Genomic DNA, 22,877 nt, shown 5'->3' on the forward strand with positions numbered 1-22,877 from the left:
CGCTCTCATTCCAACTAGGCTGCCTCAGTTCAAAATTTGTTCTTGGGCTGCCAGAGAGATGCCAGGGTGAAGGATTCACTGGTCCACAAAGAGTCCAGACAGTGTTGCATCAGGGCAGAAGAATGTTCTGCTCAGCGACCAAAGGACTGTAATTACATAGAAACACTGCTGAGCTCTGCAGGATGAACGTCAAGACCGGAGAGATGGAACAAGGGAATAGAAGAGGGCAAATACATGACTTACAGCAGACAGAGTAGGGAAGGGTGTGTAACACAGAGAATATGGTACAGAGGGTAAACGCTCCCAACTTGGAAAAAGGACAAGATTAGGTTAAATGAAATAAAATGCCATTGGTCACTGCTAATTATTCTCTACCTTTATATTCGGTTTTTATTTGACTGCATGAAGTCATTCCCCTTCTGTCAAATGTCCTGACTGACTGGTCCACAGGATGGTGTGACTGACACCTTGTGGATTCTTGTGGAAGTGTAACCGCAGATTTAACTGCATGCTTAGCTTGAAATAAGCTATGTATTCCCAGTAACTAGTGAGAAGTTAAATTTTTTGCATCCCTGGGACCAATGAAGAACATAAATTATAAATCCTCCAGCAGGAAGATTGGAAAAGAAATGTCACAGTAATTTCAAATTTCAATTTTTATTATTTATACATTCACCACTGATAGGCGTACTCAAAGAAGAAATTTAAAAACAAAAACAAACCTTTGTACTAAAATGATAAAATAAAAGGTAACAAAAACAAAATGGTTAGAAAACTCATAATGCAACCTCCCCTCTTGGGCCTGTATTGATGCTACAGGGTAAGAGAACTGGAGGAAGAGGGGGGAGGAATCAGAGAATCAATGATAAGGACATAATCATAACTTGTGTCAAGTGACAGACACCGATTCTCCTTCAAGGAGATTCGGAACCATCGCTTAACTAAACAGGGAGAGGAACACTGCATTGCCTTAGTAGTTATTCCACACCTGTCCAAAAATACCCCAGAGCTGCCTTATTTAAAGACGTGATTTTAAGTAATCTTATATGTCTGTACAAAATGCCAAACACACCTATTCCAATATTTTCAGATTTATGCAAGCCTCTGCACAGAGGGCAGAGTTTTCTATTCAGGCAGGATTGGCAAGGAGAGCCTTGGACTACATGCAGCAACAAAAGGATTCCTCATCCAGATTTTAGAGCTGTTAAAAACACTGAGGCGACAACAGTTGATTGCAAATCATAATTGGCACCTACACTTTGGGGCAAATGGGGAACATGAGGGGAAATTATTAAAATTACCCAGCGTGCCATACTGCAAAACCGTCAAGACAAAAATTTAAGAAAAAGAGAAGCAAAAGTATAAAGAAAATATATCAAAGCTTGACAGAAGTGCGACATACAGCACTCTGGGAAACAACACCGCAAAAAAAAAAAAAAAAAAAACCATGGTCCCCTTTAAGCCTGACTGTGTGTAAGTGTAGATGTGCAATAAAAAAAGGTGACAATTTGAGAGATGGTGACGACATCAGTTGGTCCTCTGTTGGGTCTTAGTTGTAACAAAGTACATGTAGTGAAAGGCAAATGGAAGAGGGTGGTCTCTAGGACAGTTCCATCAGTTGATTGGCCATTAACGTCGCCTTTCTCGTGGGTCGCTGCGGCTGCGTGAGCGTCTGCCCACGCCGGCTCCACGGCCCTCTGGCCTACGGTAGCCATCCCTGCGTTTGTCATTCTCCCTCTCCCTCTCCCTCTCCCTGTCTCTGTCTCTACCTCTGTCTCTGTCCCTCTCTCTGTCCCTGTCCTTTTCCTTCTCACCCTCACTTCGCTCTCCAGTTGGGCCGCCTCCAGCTTTCACCCTCTCCTTGCGCTCCTCTTCCCTTTTCTTCTCCTCCTCTTCATCTTGCTCCTTCCTCCGTTTCTCGCGCTCCTTCATCCGTTCTGCTTTGGCAGCTTCCCGTTGGACATACTACAATGAATAGAATGCACAGATCAATACTTTTCAGACTTTAACTAAGGACTTGAATTAGATATCTATGCCATGTACTTAGAATTGTGCATTAAAAGCAGCAAGCAGAGTATGAACGGGTTATGTGTCTCACCTGTTCCTCTGTAAGTGGAAGCCAGTATATGCAAGGAGCTGCTTTAGTTTTGCGGAACAGATCATCAAGCAGCTTTGCAGGGGGATCCTCTGCCATTTTCTCTGCCAAAAACATTCACAATATTAAAACAATTTACACTTTCCAAAAGCTCAAGGTGACATCTTTAACTGTCTAGTCTTACAAATGAGAAGGTGGAATCAACGAATATTTCAATTTATTTTTCAGCTTGGAAAAAAAAGAAGCATAATTTGTTGATCGACAATCTATTAAAGTTTCAGCTCTACATAGTATTGACCAAAAGTCTATTTTACCTAATGTTAATGCAGTCTAATCTCATGCCTGCATATCTTACCCTTCTTCTCAGTCTTCTTCTCCTTGCTCTTTCCCCTCTCCTTGCGGCGCCTCTCTCTGGAGCGTGACCTCCGGGGACCTTCCTCCTTCTCTTCACCGGTTTTTCCAAATTCTTTGACCTTGTCGCGATCCCACTCCCGCTCTGCTCTAGCCTTCTCTCGGCGCTCCATCTCTCGCTCACGCTCGGCCCACTGGTCTCGCTCAGGGAGGAGAGAGGGCAGGGCCGATGTTCGACCACGGCCAGAGCCAGGCGCCCGTTCCTCTGCTCCGGGTTTGCCGGCTACACCCAAGCCTTTGTGGAAGTCCAGCTACAAAGCAGAGATAGGCTTAGGCTACAGATGGTTAAGCAGTGTGGTTGTAAGAAAAAAACAGACCGATAACAGTAAGGTCTTACCTCATCCTGCTGGCAGAAGTCTACGTTAAGGACTTTTGGGTTGCTCTGAGGCCATTTCACTCCATGAAGAGCTGCCCGTGTAGCAACTGCCTCCTCTGAGCTACCGTACTAAACACAGAGAGAAGAGGGTAGCTCCATGAGACACAGAAGAACCTTCCACATGCCAAAAGCAGCCTGGCTCAGATATACAGTCCTCTATCAGAGAAAACACATGCTCATAAAAACTCACAGTGACATAGCAGTGAGACTTGATTTTGTCAATCCAGAAGCCCTCCTCCACCAGGGTGCCAGTTCTGCCGAGCAGTTCCTTTAGCTGCCCCAGAGTGAACGGCCTCACCTAAACAAAATATTACAGAGCAATTATCAAGACTGCTTTACACAATTAATAACCGTGTAAGCAAAAATACCAAGCACACATACACTAACAATATTAATGTATATAGAATGAAGATGAACAAAAACTGCACATTGAGACTACAAATATAAATTATACCATGGTCTGGGTGGATACTCAATTCTGATTGGCTGCAGGGTGGTCATTAAAAAGTGATATAGGACACCTTCTTTTTAGTTCTGGTGAAACTGACTGTTTACTGTTCTAAATGAAGGTGCTACATTAAATGAAAAAGAACATCTGAACGTGTTATTTCCAACACTGAGTGTAGTCCATCAGTTCCTCGTCCTTTGAACACCACAGGATGCTGCATGAAATAAGTTACACTGCTCCTCTGAACTGACTTGGTTACACAGCGATCATCTCTCATCCCGTTCACTGTTCAACACCAACTTCAGGCTGCGGCCAGCAGTACACATGGCGCATCATTTGTTCGTGAAAGTCCTTATTGATTTGGGGACAATGGGATGGCTGGATAGCTAGCCTGTCTTGATGGTAAACATACTGTCAAATTATATTTACACAATTGTATTGACTTTGAATCTTGCTAGCATAACGTTAGCTTTCTGGCTCGTAGCCGTCCGAGCCAAAGGGTTCTATCACCCATTGCCAAGCGCGGAAAGTTGTGTCTAAGGTCCATCCTATTTACTGGAGCAGTGAATACTGTTTGCATTGCATAAGAACCTTATTGGATGGGAATGATTGTTCCAGGTATTAGTCAAACCCTCAGGTGTTACCAGGTAAACAGGGAGTTATTGTTAAAAAATAAAAAATAATAAAAAACCATTAGATTTTGATTGTAAAACACAAATTAATGGTCTTTAAAAAAAAAAAAAAAAAAGCATGGTATAAGTGGGTTAATGCCCTTCGAGGTGTCCCTTATAAGGTAATTAATGGAGTTCGGCGGAGGCAACCATTTTACGCGCCGTCGTCCATTAATTCCTGATAATGGACACCTTGTCGGGCATTAACCTGCACATATTTTTTTTTTAGAAAGTGACAGAGGTGGTTAGGCTTATGAACGATGCACTGAGGTTTATGGACGTGTGTAAATGAAGATACATAATGCGGTTATAATAATAGGTGCCTTAGAATCTAAAAAAAAAAAAAAAAAAATCAGTCCTGACCTGCACTGTTAGTAAAGTCCATGTCAAGGATAATCTTGGCATCATTTCAGATTTGTATTAACAACAAATGCCCAGAAAACCACTATTGTGAGGCTTTGGCTACATACCAAAGCCTGACGTACTTGGCATATGCCTCTGTGCCAAAAAACTCCACTGTCATCCAAAAACTAATATAAGTGAGCCAGACTGTTGCACCTTCATTACAATGAACACAGGCATTGTCTATTCAGAATGAATTCTGTAACAGCATGCTTTAACTCTGAGAGCAGCCATGTTGAGTACACATCACTGTGCATGCTCAGGGAAGTCATTGTGGGTTTCTACTGCTGGTTCTACTCAAGTCATGTTCATCATATTGACACAATTTGTCCACCAACGCAAACTGTAGGGCTCTTTTATGCATGAGGTTGATTTTTCCATAATCCTTCCATGGGATTTGTTTATAATAAAAAAGAAAAAATAACAATCTTGTCCTTTAGGTAAAATGCTTGTTCCTTCTTGTAAGGAGGCCAATTAGTTTCTTCACAAAAAAAAAAAAAAAAAAAAAAGAGCCTGTAAAATACCGTAGCATTTTGGACTAAATAAAACCAATATACTGAGGGACAAAAGGCTGGGTCAGTTTAGGGGTATATGCCTGCTACCACAAACAGCTCCACAACATTACCACTAATCGGTGCACACTATACCAATAAATGTTAATATTGAAGTAGAGAGTTCTCTCACCAGGTTGCTGATATGAACAATGTTAGAGACTTTGCCGCGAGGTGGTGAGGGCTGCCGGGCTGTGCGAACAGGGTCATCGATTGTGATGGAAACACCCGTTTTTTGCTGGCTGATGGAGCGGCGAATGAGGGTCTCGCTGGGGGTCACTAGGATAAAGAAGGAAGAACTGTCAACATAGTGTCTTAAGTAACACTGACCTTATATTTGTTATAATGTATGTAATGTATACTCAATAGAATTATTTTTTTTATAACATCATAACAAAACTCAAGTCCTATCAGTTACCTATACCTGGATAAATGGATGTCAATGCAGCATGTAAAGTACAGCGTGTAGACTATGTATTGCCTGTTGTTATTGTGTTATTACAAAGGAAAATAATTATTAGCTTTAAGATAAATCAATATCTAAATCAAATATTGGGAATCATTTTTTGATGACTTTAAAGCTAGACAAAGACCATCTTGTGATGGATCCATTACCAGTGTTAGTTTCTACATCATGGCTGGTATGTGATGGAGACTGGGTTTCCACGGCTCCAGGAAATGCGGTGTCCATCTTCTCTTCATTCACCCTTGTCGTCATCTCTCTGTCTCCCTGTGGGTCATCCTCCTCCAACTCCTCATGTCTACTCCTCTTTGTCTCTTTCTCTCCATTCTCCTGGCTCTCCGAGTGCACCACCTGCAATAGAAGGAAAGTATCAATGCAAGCAATTCTCGATTAAGAGATGAATGTAACCTTGGACTTTCATGAGAAGCACTTTGCATTTCACACTTAAGACAGTTCCTAACCGGTCATTCATGTAAAAACAGTTAAAAGCTGTAGACCTACCTGTGTGACAGTGCGACGGATCTGAAGATCCTGGTCAGAGCACTCCCTCTCTTCGTCCTCGGCACCAGAGAGGACAGCTTCCTCTGGGTGCAGGTCCACTATTGCCTCCTGCCCGAGACACGGGCGAATGTCTGGGATCAGAGACTAAGAACAGAGATAAGGCACAAAATAAATGTAGGGCCATGAAACATTCAACACAGAGGACAGATGGACTAGAAGTGCCTCACAGTGCATCTATGCATCCACAAGAGCATTACCAGCAACCTCAATGTAATATCAGTCTTAATATGCTGCAAATACCTTGAGTGAATCTGTGGTGATGCTGATGGAAGGTTTCTTGGCAGTGACAGCTGTGCTGGAGCCCCACCTCCTCTTGCGACCGGCCGCGGCCCCAGGGTCCTGCTCCCCCTCTGCACTGCCAGTGCCTGGGGACGATTTACTGCCTGGTAAGACAGGAAGAAGGAAACTTGTTGAATCCTCCGGCACGTGGCATATAAGGCATAAGCAGACATAACATCACAAATGCATGCACACAACACAGTCTTCTGGCTCCAAATGTTTGATATACGGATGGTCATTCAATCCACATTAAAGATTTATTTATGTAGAGTTCTCAAACCATAAACTAATAATGGCATGAATACATACATTGTAAATAACTAAAAGGCAAACAAATCCAACACTAATGATCAGTTATATATGCTGGTAAAGAATAGAGCAAGTCGGTAGGGTGTACTTACTGCTAATAGAGATCTTACGAGCTGAGAAGGCCTTTGGTGTCTGAAACACAAGAAGATAAAAACAACCCGATACACAGGAGAGGTGAGAGGCAGACACCAAGTGGTATAGGACAGGTTGTAAGAAAGGTGGAAAAATAACTGGAAGGGAGACAAGTAGGGGCTGAGAGTGATAGAAATGATAGAAACCGCTGTGCAGTCTTTTTTCAAATTCAAGTCTACTGAATGGCAGCGAGATGTTTTTGTACTGTACTGGTAGTTTAAAGTGCATGCTATTCATAATTATTTGACAATCTACACCAATAGATTATTTAATATAACTTGCTTTTGAAGAATAAACTAAGTTGCAGGATCTGGTGGAAATACTGCAGTTTAAAGTCATTATTTTTAAACTTTGTGTCTGAATAGACAACTCCAACTAGTTTCACAGAAGTGAAAAATCAACTAAGATTAAAGACAAAAGTATAGAACAATTTTGATTAAACTGCAGTGGCCACAAATAAGATAAACATTTTTTTTAAATGCTGCTTCTTCCAGCAAAGACTACACAAAGTATAACTGGAAACTATGCATTTTCAAAATAACTATGAAATATAACATTGAGTAAACTTCTACTTATTCCCTGGTACCACTGACACCTGATCCTTACTGGTTTGGATATGGCCCAATCACGACTGCATGTACTGTATCTAGGCAACAAGGGTCCAATCAAAGATGGCTGAGATGTTTGGATGGAAATCTGAAAGCGTGTTGGCTGGCAGGATGGGATCAATAGTTCATTTGAGTAGGGGCTCTGAAATGCTTTTGGCCAAAGTGTTCATCCTCAGGTGTTTTGGCATTAGTCCTTTTAAAAATGTGGCAGGTTCTTTTAACAATGGTGGGAAACAATGAGTCCAATGAGCTGGAGACCAGATGTTGAATGCTGTTAACAGTCACTGTGCACACAAACCCCAAATTTTGACGTTAGTGTTCAGTTGTCTTTGAGGCGCAGTAAGTTCATACTGAAACTTGCAAAGTAGCAAAAATCTGGAGATGGCTGTTGTAGAAAGGAACCCAAACTAAGTCTTTCTTCAGTTCAAATAAAAACTGTCAAGGCCATTGAGTCCAGGTAAAAAGCTTTGGCCTCTTTGAAAACTCATTTAGTATCCAAGGGTATTTGCTGGAGAATTCTGAATCCCATTCCAATAGATTAAAAAAAATCAAAAATGTCCTTTGTCAAGCATGTTACAGTCTCCAACCCTATTAGATGTCATGTCCATAATGCACCAAAGTTCTTTGCAAGTGGGTTAAAAATGTCTCAAAGTGAAACAATATAAAAACTCCTCCGTTGTTGAGTTTCACAGCAGCTTTGACATGATGCGAGCACACATCCTTGCTTGTCTTGCCTGATTAGTGGATAATAGGCTATGAGAGGTGGGCCACATTGACTAGCCAACTCCTTTGAATCTTCTGGTCCAATAAATAGCTCTTGCCAGCCATATCCATGAAAATTAGGCAGCCTTTGTTGCCAGGGGTCTCCCTCTGCAGTGCAGCCTTGGGGGCTTATCTGTGGTCAACTCTGGATTCTTGGGGACAGTGGAACAGGTGCAGCAGTAGCAGTAGTAGTATGCAGGTACCAATAGGGGCAATGGAAGAGGCATGAGCACCTTTATAACAAAGCAATCATTTGGGGTTTAAACATCAGCCACAGTGAGAAAATACCCTTGCTGTTTCTGCATATGACAGTGCCAACAAAGGTTTTATAAACAGCCATATAAAAAAAAAAAAAAAAAAAAATGCAACTTCCAACACATTTTTAACGTAGAGAAAAGATTTCCAACAAAGGACATATAACCAAGTGACCTATACTGTAATGTATCCAGGTTAATAAAAACTCAACTATAAAAAAAAAAAAAGATTCAACAATAAAAGAACAAATGGGTCCGTCCATCTAAGTCCTCAGCTACCAACAGCTTGGAGGACCAAGATAATTCATGGTTCTTCAGCGGCCTTACCTCCTCACTGGTCTCTGGAAGCTTCTCTGGCTCTGCCATGGCAGTCTCCTTCAACTGCCTGCATAGTGTGAAAAATACATAGTAGCAGGAAAAGAGGGAACAGATAAGCAGACCGTTAGGAAAAAATTATCTTTTTAAAATACATTGTTAAAATCAGGTAATGACAATTTTGTTTTTATCACGGCTAATAAATACATGCAACAGAGTTTAATATAATCAATTAAACACATATGAAAACCAATACCACTTGTTTGAAACTGACTTACCACAAATGTAAGTCAGTTTCATAAATAATTAAAAAATGATGCGACAATCTGGTAATGCATAATGCCTTCTCCGCATATGGGTATGCAATCAAAATCATTAGCAAATGCCTTGGTAAATGCTGGTATTTTGTCAGCAATTACATGAAGTACAGTAACACTACTATGTTCCTTTGAATCTCATTTAACATTTAAATCATGGAGCCCTAAAAATAGATATTAATGTTATTTAAAAGAACCACAAGGCAGCAATGAAAAAAAAAAGAAAAAATGAAAATATCTCAGCAGATGAATCTACACTAAGATACACAAAACAGCAGCAGGATATGCTAAAATAACGGCACCTTAAGCGCATCTCACTGTTGACCAGTCACTTTGTCATTTCACAAATACATTGCTCTTAATTCTCCAGTGGGGGTTGAATGACTGAGCAGAGTAGAGGAGTCAGGGGATGCAGAGCGACCGCAGTCCTCCTTAAGACCTGCCGAGTCCGTTTACACCGAATCAATCGGCCATCGACAGTCACACAATGCCTCACAAATGAGCGCGCGCCTCACGATCTCATGTCTTCCTCATGCGCGTAAACGTGAACACGTCCACTCATTCCGACATAACTTAGGAGAACTTCACAGCAAAGACACAAACTGTGCTCCCGTTAAAACGCAGCATAGAGGCTGCGACTGTTACTGAAACGACTGCGTCGCAACGAGCCACCTCTCTCCCCTCTCTCTTCTCACCAGAGACTACTCTTCTTTGAACGCATTCATGTCCGTATCGGTTGGCAAACAAAACCTAAGACGGAGAAACCCTCGCCTGCTGTTTAGCTGAGCCGCTGTATGGAAAACCTTCCGCTGCATCGGCAGCTAAAGTCATCGTCGGGGCACAGCCATGTTGCAAGGAATACAAAAAAAAAAAAGATCGTGTAGAAAAAGGACCCGCATCTTCTCCGCTACACCGGCTTCAAGGCAGTCTCATCAATCGCCTGATGGGAAAGTCACTACCCAGCATCTCTTATGACACAGTTTTATTAGAGCTAAGGCTCTAATGGAGCAGGATTATATGATCTGATGGTAATGACCAAGTGATCTTACAAAGCAACATTTGTCAACATATAAACAGTGGCCACATCCTTCTCATTGTTAATGAAATAATGTAAAAAAAATAATGTCTAGTCAGATGTTTTTAAAACAATAGTAGATACTTTAACAGCCTTGCTTGCACTGATTACAATTTGTACCATATCACACTTGCATCCTTTGAGAGCACTGGAGCTGATGTCTGGCGAGTATTACTGCGGTTGAAAATAAGCCGGCTGGCTAACACTGGCACTTTTACATAAATGTTGATTAATTATAAGTGCCACCAAAAACAAGACAATTGTGATTGGTATAGATAGGCATAGAAATGCAAACAACCGCTGATTGTTTATTCTATCCAGGAATGTTGTGTGGACTAGCCAGACCTTCCACCGCAGCGCTGTGGAGATAGGTGTGGCAATGAGAGATAAATCAACTCTAAAATAGGGAAAATATCCCTTCAACCTTATAACTCTGCCTTTTTCTCACCGTGGGCTTGATGTAAAGCTGCATTAAACTATCATACATAAGTTATTATGTTTTCATATCAATGTTTTTATCAACTAGCACTATAAGAATATTTTTAAAGAGTGCCACAAAATTTCATATTTTAGAGCACCCATGACTATTCTAAAACTCATCAATACATTTCATTGGTGCTTCCTACCTTATATATATATAACGTTATTTTATTTATTAAATTTAAGTTGACTTGTTTCCTCGGTGCACAATGTGATTTTAATTGTATGGTATTTCTGGCAGAGTGGAAGTAAGTAACAGTGAGCGGCACAAATCCCAGACCTGCAAACTCTGGAGAAAAAGTTTCCAGGGGCATGCAAAAAGTTTGGACATTAAAGCCTAAATTTGGTGGCCTCTGGCACATTTTAATGCCTCTCTTACTCTTCAGTGCTTCTGGATAATAATTCTCCAACAGCGAGAGACCTAGTGATGTAGGGACAATGTTCTTTAATCTGCCTGGCTCTGTGGACCTGCCTAGGGCTGGGCAATATGGACCAAAAGTCATATCCCGATATATTTTGGCTGAATATCGATATACGATATATATCCCGATATTTTTTCCGCAAAGTGAGAGCAAATGTTCAGTCAAAGTCAAAGCCAAATATGACATGTCACATGTAGTTTCATAGAAACCGGCTATTTCAGTGAACAGTTGCAAAATCAAATGAATAAATAATAAACAGGTTTCTTCACCTGGTTCAATGCTCAGCTGTTCAAATAACAATAAAATGTAAACATAAATACTGTATAACAACAGGAGTTCCTTTTTGAAATCAAAGCTCCATAAGGTTTTTAAACGTTTTAAATTGTTAAATTTTTCTTCTACACATTTTCAGCGCTTATTTCTACATCCCATATTTTCTGATATAGGGCTGGGCGATATAGAGAAAATCAGATATCATGATATTCTTGACCAAATACCTCGATATTGATATTGCGGCGATATATTCTAGAGCTCTCCCAAAATATCTTCACACTTAGATTTTAGATAAATAATCATTAATAATAGAACAGCTAGAACAGTATGGTAAGTTCAGAAAAGTACATCACTTCACTGTAATGAAGCCTTTAAAACCAGGAAAAGACACTTATGTCATATCATATTACGATATCCAAAATCTAAGACGATATGTAGTCTCATATCACGATATCGATATAATATCGATATATCGGCCAGCCCTAGACCTGCCTGAGTCTACTGTGGACCTGTATGGTTCCTTTACCTGCTTTATCAAACAAAAAAACACGTTTGTCTAATTCATGTCGCAATTTAATGTGTATCTAAAAACTAAATCACATACTGTCTGCATCAGTAAAACTGACGATATGACACATTTACATTTAACATGGCATTAGTTCTAAATTAAAATACTCTTGACAATTTAAATTAAAACCAATACAAAACTTAAATAAACAATGGATTCATTCTAATATACTTGATCAACTGACCAAGAATTTTATTCTAAGAAGCCTGTCAGAGACTTTTGATTTCCACTACACTCTAGCTTCCTTTTAGGGGCCATCTTTCCTCTCTCTTTTCTTCTCTATTGATATACTCCACATCTGTGGGCATTGAGCAGGTGTGACTTAAGAATGAACATTAACTTTGCTATACACAAAGCAGGAGAATATTACTCAGTGACAGGATAACCAAATGTAAACCATATATACTTGATCATATATACTATGTTCTGAAGCTGAGGCTAGTGGTCATAAAATGTACATGCATAGTGAATCGCAACTTCTTAATCAAAAGTATATTTTTATTAGAATAAAAAATGTATTCAATAAAGTACGCCAGCTGGACTTAAATGAGTTGTCGGCTGTTTGGCCGTCAGCCGTCCCTTATGGAAAGCTCTGAATGTATGGGATGTTTTTCATAAGAGCAAGACTTAAAAGCAGACCTTTGTTTGTCCGTTTCCGCCTCTCTCTCGTTGTCCTTGCTCTTCCTTTGTGACGCCTCTCTGGTTGGTGCTTCAATGAACAGTTTCTGGGGATTTAAAAGGGCAGAAAACAGAGTTGAGAAATTATATAATGTACAGTATATCAAAGTAGTTTAAGTAGTTAACGTCTTGCCACTAAAAGGGAAAAATAAATACCAGAAGTGGCATAACTTGATTTTAGAGATATTCCGATACCAGTAGCGGTATCGGCTCCGATACTGCCTAAAACACTGGTATCGGTATCGGGAAGTACTGGAGTTTATGCACCGATCCGATACCAAGTAATAAAGCCCTAAAGAAAATCTACATTAAAGCAGTTTATTTATGTTCTTTTTCCGTTATAACTGACTGTCAAACTGGAGAATAAAAGAAAGTTCTGGGGCATTCATTGTTTGTATTTGTTCATGTTTCACAAAGAGTTTAACCTGAGCCAGACCGACAACAAAGATAGAAATCATATCACATCCATACAGGGATAGTAGTATACAGCGGTTAAAACATAATGAAATATATGACACTGGTATCGGATCGGTACTCGGTATCGGCCGATACGCAAGTTCAGGTATCGGAATCGGTATCGGGAAGCAAAAAAGTGGTATCGGACCATCTCTACTTGATTTTAGATCAATCTTTTTCCTTAAGAATTGAGATTTTTAGCTAAGCTGTGGATAGTTTTTTACAAAATCTGGTGGTGTGTAAACTTATAAGGAACTGACCTTGGTGTGACTGTCTCCATCAGCAGTTGTGTTACTCTTTTCTACAGACATCTCTCTTTTGCCAGGGGAGGCTTTTGGTGTTTCCTTTAAACCCTCAGCATGAGCCTCTTGTGTCACCCTGTGCTGTGGTGAGGAATCTCTTTTAGGTTTACCTTCCTAAAAAGAGACATACAACAGATCAAATTCAGGGCTTGACATTAACTTTTTGAGGCACTTGTCCTTTGGACAAGTACATTTACATTTCACTTGTCCATGCATAAAAGTCACTTGTCCGGGTAAAGATTCATCATTTTATAAAAAAAATTGTGTTTTGCTAATGCAGAATTTGAACAAACCATTGAAAGCATCCAAACACCATCAACATTAATACAATTCTGTTGAAACAGTAGAAACAAACGTGCCCCAACAATAGATTTCCCCTTCAACAAGAAAAAAGGATCTCCAGACTCCATAATACAAAGTAATATGTTGCACGCCGGTGTGCAGAAATTAATATATTGAGATTCTAATTCAATATTTTAAAGTTTGTCATTACTTTCAGATTCCTAGTCAATATTCTAAGTTACTTAGTCAATATATTGAGATACTAAGTCAATACTTTGAGATATTGAGACAATATATTGAGATTTTAAGTCAATATTTTAAATGTTCTTATTGGTTTGAGATTCTTTGTCAATATTCTGAGTTACTAAGTGTTATATTGAGATATTAAGTCAATATTTTGAGTTAAATCAATATAGTGAGATATTAAGTCAATATATTGAGATACTAAGTCAATATTTTGAGATAAGTCAATATATTTAGATACTAAGTCAATATTTTGAGATAAATCAATATATTGAGATACTGAACAATATAGTGAGATATTAAGTCAATATTGAAATACTAAGTCAATATTTTGAGATAAATTAATATATTGAGATACTAAGCCAATATATTGAGATTCTAAGTCAATATTTTGACCAGAGGTAGTGGTGACTTGAACTTCTAATGGAATTTGCCACTAAATGTTGGTGTTAACTTTTTTTATACAATTTCACAAATTTCTACCCGGCAGAGGCTGATTTACCAAAAGGATCCTTTTAAAAAGGTGTAGCTACTTTACAGTTGATTATTACCTGATATTTAATCTGCATATTGTTTTTATTATTTTTGTTCAAAAAGGAGCAAAAAAAAACCACATTATAGAACGGCTTGTTTATTGCTAAGGAAAAATTAAATGATTTATTAAAAATGTAACAACAATAACTTAAAAAATAATAAAAAATAACTTATTTCACCAGTAAGTTCCTGTTAAACGACAAAAACAACCACTGGATAGGAAAAAGGGTATTTTACAACAACTTTGAATGCAGCACGACGCTGGCGGGGCGAATTTCAAGTGAACGCAACATCTGTGTTTTTCCGACAACAGCAGCTGCACACTGTCATATGTTCCTCTACAGTGAAATACAGACATACTTTTACACAGTTTAGCTTTCAGCATTTTAACTGTTTACTCCAGCTGCTAGCTAACGTTACTTGCTGTTGAGTGTAGTGTTAACTAGCGTAACATGCGGCGATGTTTAGGTTGCCTCTAACGTCCGTTTTCGGAGCATCAGAGAGAAGCGCAGGCATTTCAGTGGCACCGCGTTGCAATTCGGTCCGGTAGATAACGGTCGTTAAGGCACCGGTGCCGTATTAGCACCGGGTCTCTCCTTTTCTGTCAACGATGTGGCGAGGAGGTAACGTTAAGGCGGAGTTAGTTAGCAAACTAACGTCAGCTAACTAACACCGGCAGGTTCACCGTGCTTTCATGCTGCATTGCTTACAGAGAACGAGCTGAACAGCGGGCTGGGTCTAACGTTAGCGGTCCGCTGACCGGGATTGCGGGGAAAGAAATTATCGTTTCAAATCGGTAACATAGACGTAATGAGTGGCACATGGCGTGAACTAAAATGGCATTTTAGTTTGTTTGAGTTTTAACTTGTCCAGTGGGACAAGTAAATTTCTCTTCCACTTGCCCTACAAAAAATCCACTTGTCCCAGACAAGCCTTAATGTCGAGCCCTGAAATGTATGCTATAACAATACAACCAGGGTATTAACAGAGCTTACTGAAAACAGATTCTTTGTTAGATTTTTCCCTTATCCGGATTCAAGGGCATACACAGCATCTGACTTGTTTACATGTAACAAGCACCACTCCTCAAGTAGGATAACTGGTGTTGTACACAACTCCAAACAGAGCTTAGTTATAAAAACTATAAAAATGTGTGTGCACCTGCCTCTTCATCTAACCAATTCACATGTGCATGGCTCTATCTGATTCTATATTCTGGTCATAAACCTAACACTGTACTGCTAAACCCTCCTTGTTGTTCATAATATGTAACATAGTCTTTGTTGTTTTCTGAGCCATTCTTCACTACCGTGCCTTTTAATTCACCCTTACAATGTTTCAAATCATCACTGTCAACACATCTTCAGAGGTGTCTTCACTCTTCACAGTAAAAGCCAAGAAGTGTTTAGTATGTATCAACAGTAGTTGTATGGTGCATTCAGACATACAGATACAAGTGAACAAGAGCCAAAAAGGCAGTAAACCGCTCATTGCAATTTAAGCTTTCCAAAGAGTTCCAAAGAGGCAAAAATGCCCATTGTGGCTAAGAAAGTTTTACCTTTATGCAAATGTATTCTGACATGCACCAGTGCATCCACACTGAAAAAAGTTGTACAAATACGACCAAAATGCCAATTCATCTTGACAATTTGAGCGAGATTGTTGTATTTAACAATTTCAGAAACCTACTGGTCTAATTTTCAGGAATTCTTTTTTTTTTTTTTTTTGCCATTGTGTGTTTTGACTACATTGTGTGTTTTGACCACAACTATTGCACAGAAATAAGTTAATGCCTTTGAGAGGGGACCATGCTTCAGTAACTAATGATCAACTGTGCTGTATGTAATGTATTTAGTTTTTGGACTTGATTTGTAAATGAATGAATAGAACTTTTTAAAAAAGAAACCTTCAATATTCTGAGATTAAATTATTACCTTAAAAGACATGAAAGCCATCTTAAATTGTATTGAATTGTCAAGCATTAATGAACAATGATAGGCCTACTCTCTTTTCCTCATAGGAGGAATAGTCTGAAAACATCTGCACAATCCGAGCTGAATGCTCTGTGGAGCACTAAACACACCTAAAAACTAGAGACAGCCCCTTTGTACTTGTATGTCTGAATGTATCCAGCATTAATTTATCCCTGCAAATGAAAGTAGCAGACTGCAGTGGGGCGCCTGCTGTGATAATGCCGTCTAACTGACAGAGTGACTTTAAACAACTATTGACATGGTATTGTGCATAGCTGACTGCCATGGTGCTAAAAACTTCAGAGTCTATTCCTGTAGTATGGAAAACACACAGCGTGCCTGCATCACAGTTACTAATGGTTAAAGGCATGGGTAACACCTGTTACACCTCGATTATTCCTATTCAATGTATTATCCGATACAGTTGGTTGCACCAGTGGCGATTAAATGATGACGACGATAAAGCACGTGAATGTGTGTTTTCCATTTCTGCTTAATGTAGGTCAATTTGTTTTGGTTTGATATTAAGCAATTAGTCATAAAAACATGCATGATAGGTAACTCCTGCCATTGCCATAGGTACTGGCATTACAACTGGAGTTGGTCCTTGGGCATTGGACTTTGGTTACCCACTGCTCCTAATTAGTTAGAATGGGTTAAATGCAGAGGATACATTCATTGTACGTGTAAATGTGCTTAGCAAATAAAGGATATATTATATTATTTTGTTTATCAGTGTAAAACAAATGAAAACTGTACTCAATGAAAATGTCACAAGATAATAGGCACTGTATGTCAGAGGTGCCTTTTAGACCACTTACCCGTCTGCCTCTTGAAGTGGAGCAGGTTTTCTCTTGAGAGGATGTGGATGAGCCAGAGGACCGAGAAGACGAGGACCCGGAGTCCGATTCTGACGAAGAGGAATCATTAGACGATGATCTTTGTCTTACTTGTTTTTCTTCCTTGTTTGCATCTCTTCCCCTCCGCTGTGCAGTATCCACTGGGTTTGTAGGACCCTTGCTTTCATCCACTTCTTTTGCTTTTTTGGTGGATTCCTTGGCAGCCTGTTCCGACTTCACAGAATCGGCTTTATCTTTGTCCTCCAATACTAGGCTGGTGGCCCCTTCTTTTTTGGGACTTGGGACCAGCGCGGTGTTAACAGTGGTCTCCTTCTCAGGCTGGGCCCCTTCAGATCCCGGGGCCCCGGAAACAACCTCCTGTTTTGTCCGCATCTGTGGATCGTCCTGTTCAGTGGAGGACGGGAGTCCTTCCTGCTGGCGCTCCCCAACGTCTGTGAGGGAGGAAACATGCGAGGCCCGAGGCTGTGGGGTATCAGAGAAGTTACGGGGCCGCTTTATGACCATGGAAGGGGAGGAAGATTGGAGTTGAATTGGGGAGTCCCTTAAGAACCGGAATTTCTTGAATGAGGACTGAGGCAACGGAAGTGTTGCGGGCATGGGTGCACCGGATTCTGCTGCTTCACGCTGGGACATTGGAGCATGGACATCTTCTTGCTCTCCTGCCTCTGTCGATGACTTTCTACCTGGTCCTGTGGAGAGGGGGGGAGGAGTGGGCAGGGGGGTGAGACCAATCTCACGGCCACGTTTGGAAGGAGGGAGGTGACTCTCCCTATCCTTTTCAGTCCCCCTAGCTCTCTCTTTCTCCTGTTCCACGGCCCTCTCCTGCTCCTCCTTTTCTTTCTGCATTGCTTTCTCCTTCTTTAACCTTTCTTGTTCGAGTGCCCTTTCCTTCTCCAAGGCTCTCTCCTTTTCAAGTTTCTCCTGCTCTAAAGCTTTCTCTCTCTCCAGCCTCTCTTTCCTCTCCTTTTCGGCTCTTTCCTTCTCCTTCCTCACCTGTTCCAGAGCGGCCTCTCTCTCCAATCTCTCTTTTTCCTCCTTCTCTCGTTGCAAGGTCTTTTCCCTCTCTATCCTTTCTTGCTCCAATGCTTTCTCTCTCTCAATTCTCTCCTTTTCCTTCCTCTCTTGCTCTAACCTCTGTTCTAAGGCTCTCTCCCGCTCCAACCTTTCTTTCTCTCTCTCAATTCTCTCTCGCTCTAATGCTTTCTCTCTTTCAATTCTCTCTTGCTCTAAGGCTTTCTCTTTCTCAATTCTCTCTTGCTCTATGGCTTTCTCTCTCTCAATTCTCTCTTGCTCTATGGCTTTTTCTTTCTCTAGTCGCTCTTTCTCCAGGGCCCTTTCCATTTCTAGTCTCTCTTGCTCTAAGGCTTTCTCCCTCTCTAGTCTCTCTTGCTCTAAGGCTTTCTCCCTCTCCAGTCTCTCTTGCTCTAAGGCTTTCTCTCTCTCTAACCTTTCCTGCTCCAAAGCCTTTTCTCTCTCAATCCTCTCCTTCTCCTTTCTCTCAGCCTCCAGAGCTATTTCCCTCTGTAGCCTCTCTTGCTCAAGAGCTCTTTCTCTCTCCTTCTTTTCCTGCTCCAAAGCCTTAGCTCTTTCTAGCTCCATTGCTCGTTCCATTTCTTCTCTCTCTCGCTTCTCCCTCTCCTCCTTTTCTCTCTGCAGACGTTCATGCTCCAGGGCCCTCTGTCTTTCAAGCTCCTTCTGCCTCTCCAGCTCCAGGGCCCTCTCTTGTGCTAAGGCTTGCTCTCGCGCTTCCCTCTCTTTAGCCAAAGCTAGTTCCCTCTCCTGCCTCTCTCGTTCTAGAGCAAGTTCTCTCTCCTGCCTCTCTCGTTCTAGAGCAAGTTCTCTCTCCCGCTGCAAAGCCTTTTCTCGTTCTTCTCTTTCTAAGGCCTGCTGACGTTCAATTCTCTCTTTCTCCAGAGCTCTCTCTCTTTCCTCTCTCTCCAGTGCAAGAGCTCTTTCACGCTCTTCCTCAATTGCTCTTTCTTGCTCAAGTTTTCTCTGCTTCTCTTGCCTTTCCAGCTCAAGGGCCTTTTCTCTTTCTATCTCAGAGTCCCTCTCTCTGTCCCTCTCTTCTGCTGCAGTGGCTTTGAGCAAACTCACAGGTACTTGAATATGGGCCGAATGTGCTCCTGTGATACCCTGGTGGGTGCCTGAAATCATGGGAAATGACACATGGCCTGCAGTATTGGCTGTGTGAGTGATGGCAGATACCAGACCCTCTGGATGACCTCTGCCAGGAAATGATGTAGCTGGAGTACTGCTGTCCTGCCTATCACCTTCCCCAGCGCCGCGGTGCCAACCTGCTCCCGAAAAAGCACCTTCTGAAGCCATTTTACGTGCCAGAAGGGTCAGCGGGCCCGGCTTGCGTTCTGCATGTCCACTCCTCTGTGGCTCTGGGCTGCTACTGCGGCTGCCGCTGCTGGATGAACCAGAGCTAGAGGTACTGGATGAGCGCCTAGCTGGGGCTACATCTGGACTAGGGGGGCTCTGTTTAGGGGTGTCAGGCAAGGGGAATGATAACTCTGGAGGTGGGGAGGGAGGAGGTGTCGGCTGGCGGAGTTGAGGGGACAAAAGGGAAGGCATGTGCTGCTGCGGGGGTTGACAGGATGCTCCAGACCTCTCTCTGGTCGTGGGCACTTTGGCTGGCTCTCTGTGGCCTCTCCTTCGAGCACCGCTTTCCCAATCATCATCGTCACCATCCTCCTCGCCATCCTCACTATCGTCATCGTCGCTGTCAGCAGCAACTTTGTTGGAGGCAGACCCCTTCTCTGGCCGGTGCTCACCACCAGGAACATGCATGGCCACAGAGCCAGAAGCAGGAGGACCGGACATGTCAGCCTCCTGGTTCCTGTTACCTTCTCCCTCATTCACTGCACCAAACAATCCCTCTCCACCAGAGGGGCCAGGTGGCTTGTGCTGCTCAGCCAATGCTGGCGTGGCATCCTGGTGAGGACAGAAAGGAGGGAGAGGGTTCATAGCAATAAGTTAATTTGCTTTCATGTAAAGGATCTGGCACCATTCTTACCAGCAAGGTCCTTTGAAGCATAGAATCTCCAAAAAAAAAAAAAAAAAAGATTAGAGAATGTGACCGATTGCAAGGTAAGAAAAGAAAGTGATGTCTGACCTGGGCTTGAGGAGGGCATGATGTACTGTTATTGACTTCTGTGTGGTCCTCTGGCTCTGTTTAAAAAAGACAAATAAATAAAATCACAAAAATGTTTTGCATACACAAGGCCCAAGATGTATATAGCACCTTACTAAGTTGCACACTTACCATTTGTGTCATATGCTTCACGAGCCTCTCTCTCCAGCCGCTGCCTCAGGAGCTCCTGTTGTTTAGCCAGATACTGCTTGATGAAGCTGTTCTGGCTCATTTCCTCACCAATCTAAATATAGAGACCATTATAAATAGAATGCATATCCCTTAGTGCTAATTGTCATTCATACTTTTATTATATGGGAAGAGGCTTCAGCGGTTGAAAGGAAAAAAAAAGCTTTGTGACACTTACCTGTGAGTTTGGCTGCAGTCCGATGTGAGCGGTGGAGGTCCTCTGCAGATTCTCCAGCATGAGAGCCTGTTATTGAGACAATAGACTTTATTCATTCGATGAAAATAACAATCAGGTATTTTTCCAGAGGTGTTAAGAGTTGGTACTGGTGCTTTTCAACGCAAATATATGGGTAATTTATGACAACATAGTTACTGTGTACTGTATTCGGTAATCCTTTATCATTACTACTGCCAATATTTCCATCCTTTACAAACTATTATGAGTTACTATACGTGCCTTGGTATGCCATCAACATAGATGGGACAAACATTATTCTGCATAGCTTTCTTAATAATCTTTGGTTAGGAGAATGTTGCCTTTGATATAGTAGTACAGTAGCAGGCAATAGGAACATTGTGGAAAAAGAGAGGAGGATGACATACAACAGAGTGACCTGGTCAGAAGAAAACAAGTAACACAGTAAGAGTCATAAGGGCCAATAAGACAAGGCCTAGCAACTGGCAGACCAGACCGACAACGATGTGGGCAGAGTTGCAAGAAAAGGCTACTGGGCCTAACTTGGTTTCAATTTTACGAGTCTTTAATTTAACACTTGTTGTTTTCATCCATCTCTTCCCTGACAGTGAGTAATACAGCAATCCTCCCACTCTGCTGCTTGTATTATTTCACCCTGCATGCATGCCTGGTGCACACACACTTATGTAAACAACAAATACTTTGTATAACGGCAATGTTAAATAATGCTATAATCTCCAACATCTTGGGCAGTGATAAGCAGTAAAGCAAACAACTATGTGATACCAAATTTAAAAAAAAACAAACAAAAAAAACAATAATGATAATGTAACCATCCAAGGCCAGTTGCTTGCTTTTGTTGCTAGCTGGCCTAAATTATATACAATTGTGCAATCAAACTTCCAAAAATGTGTTTGTATTTTGCCTACACTGGTAACAGACTGTAGATTTGTTATAGGTTATAACTAAATAACAATGTCCAGATACTACACGTGAAATAAGGGTGACAAAATTCTACATTGGGATAATAAACATTTAACAAAGCAAAAGCAAATGCAAACACCACTTGCTGCTGCTTCCATGGCGCATTTCTGCGGAAAAATGGTAACATTAGTAAACTGGATTGCGTTACCCGCTTAAAAAAAAGAAAAGCATGCCCCAACTTTCTTGGCGAGGTAGATAAGGTTGATTACCTGTCGCAATGTAAACAAACTGGCTCATCCAAGACCTATGCAGCTCACGGGCCTGGGCTACATTTTAGAGCTAAACTATTGCTAAATTTGGCGGAAAACTGCGAAATCGGTCTATTAAAAACATTGCATTAACGTTAAATAGATATACAGAATAAGCTGGTAATAGTTGTCGAGATACTAAATAACTTGTGTGACGTTAATCTCCCGGCAAAACTCATGTACACCAACATTGCTCGGGACCGACACCGTTAGCAGTAACAGAAGCAAACCAGGCCACCGCTCAAGTCACAGCGTTAGCCAGGGGAGCTAGGGAGCTAACAGGACAACATAACCCGACACAGACTTTGAAATTAGCCCATAAGTTGATAGAACTCCGGGTCTTTCTACGGTTGGTATAATTCTACACGGCGAAAACACCGCTTAACCAAAACGTAGTGCAAACAGACACATTTCTCAGCTGATTGGTGGTCGTCAACCTCGATAACTCTAGCTACTACGCTGCTCGGCAGTAACGATAGTTGTCGGCCCTCGAGAGAACATCAGCCCGTTTTATCGTTAACGTTAGCTCGAAGCAACCGTGGTCCCGTATTTCGCAGCAGAACTCACCCCTTTGAGTCTTTTGATTAAAGCATTCTTCTGCCCGCTTTTCGAGAGTCCTCTTTCCTCAAGAGCAGCTTTTAAATCCGCTACTCGAAGGGACTGTAGCGGTCTCCCGTCCAGCGTAACGTCTTCGAGATCCGCCATTTTCCGTTCCTCTAGTCAGTTCCCAGCGAGAGCGACGAGCAACGCCTTCCTCCACCCAGCGTCATCGTTGACGACTTCCCCCTTATCATAAATCTTTTTTTATTATCTTAGCAGATTTCACTTTCACAAAAGAAAATTTTGTAACAAAAACCTTTATTTAAAGTGTTTATGAATTAAATGCAACCATACAAACTATTCAGCACTCCAATCCCAAAGCCTTAGCTAAAGACTCTTGATATACAATTTTGAATGGCCTGAACTGCTGAATCCTTTTTGTTGTTGTCATTTTGTTGTTTTTCTTGATATAATTGATTTA

General features: G+C 41.3%; 1 protein-coding gene across 1 annotated transcript; it reads right to left on the reverse strand.

Moving 5' to 3' along the window:
- Positions 1-1,056: 1,056 nt before the first annotated feature.
- Positions 1,057-22,654, reverse strand: acin1a (apoptotic chromatin condensation inducer 1a). The gene is made up of 18 exons (XM_028592821.1): positions 22,424-22,654; positions 20,607-20,672; positions 20,372-20,483; positions 20,222-20,277; positions 17,062-20,040; positions 13,167-13,322; positions 12,412-12,497; positions 8,650-8,707; positions 6,659-6,698; positions 6,219-6,361; positions 5,919-6,062; positions 5,570-5,768; positions 5,088-5,233; positions 3,073-3,180; positions 2,844-2,951; positions 2,451-2,757; positions 2,099-2,199; positions 1,057-1,965 (listed from the first exon to the last, which is right to left on the reverse strand). Exons 1-18 carry the CDS (start codon positions 22,559-22,561, stop codon positions 1,630-1,632), a joined length of 5,283 nt encoding a protein of 1,760 aa, XP_028448622.1. The 5' UTR covers positions 22,562-22,654; the 3' UTR covers positions 1,057-1,629.
- Between the last annotated feature and the right edge of the window lie 223 nt (positions 22,655-22,877).

The sequence above is a fragment of the Perca flavescens genome, chromosome 12, assembly GCF_004354835.1.
Source record: "Perca flavescens isolate YP-PL-M2 chromosome 12, PFLA_1.0, whole genome shotgun sequence".
In the NCBI taxonomy this organism is placed as follows: domain Eukaryota; kingdom Metazoa; phylum Chordata; class Actinopteri; order Perciformes; family Percidae; genus Perca; species Perca flavescens.

Bases quoted from the DNA above. Each gene is read 5' to 3' on its own strand.
- acin1a (XM_028592821.1), bottom strand. From the start codon at position 22,561: ATGGCGGATCTCGAAGACGTTACGCTGGACGGGAGACCGCTACAGTCC. The intron at 12,498-13,166 runs GTCAGTTCCTTA...TTAAATCCCCAG, and splicing joins ATGGAGACAGTCACACCAAG to AAACTGTTCATTGAAGCACC. The intron at 6,699-8,649 runs GTAAGGCCGCTG...CTTGTGTTTCAG, and splicing joins TTCCAGAGACCAGTGAGGAG to ACACCAAAGGCCTTCTCAGC.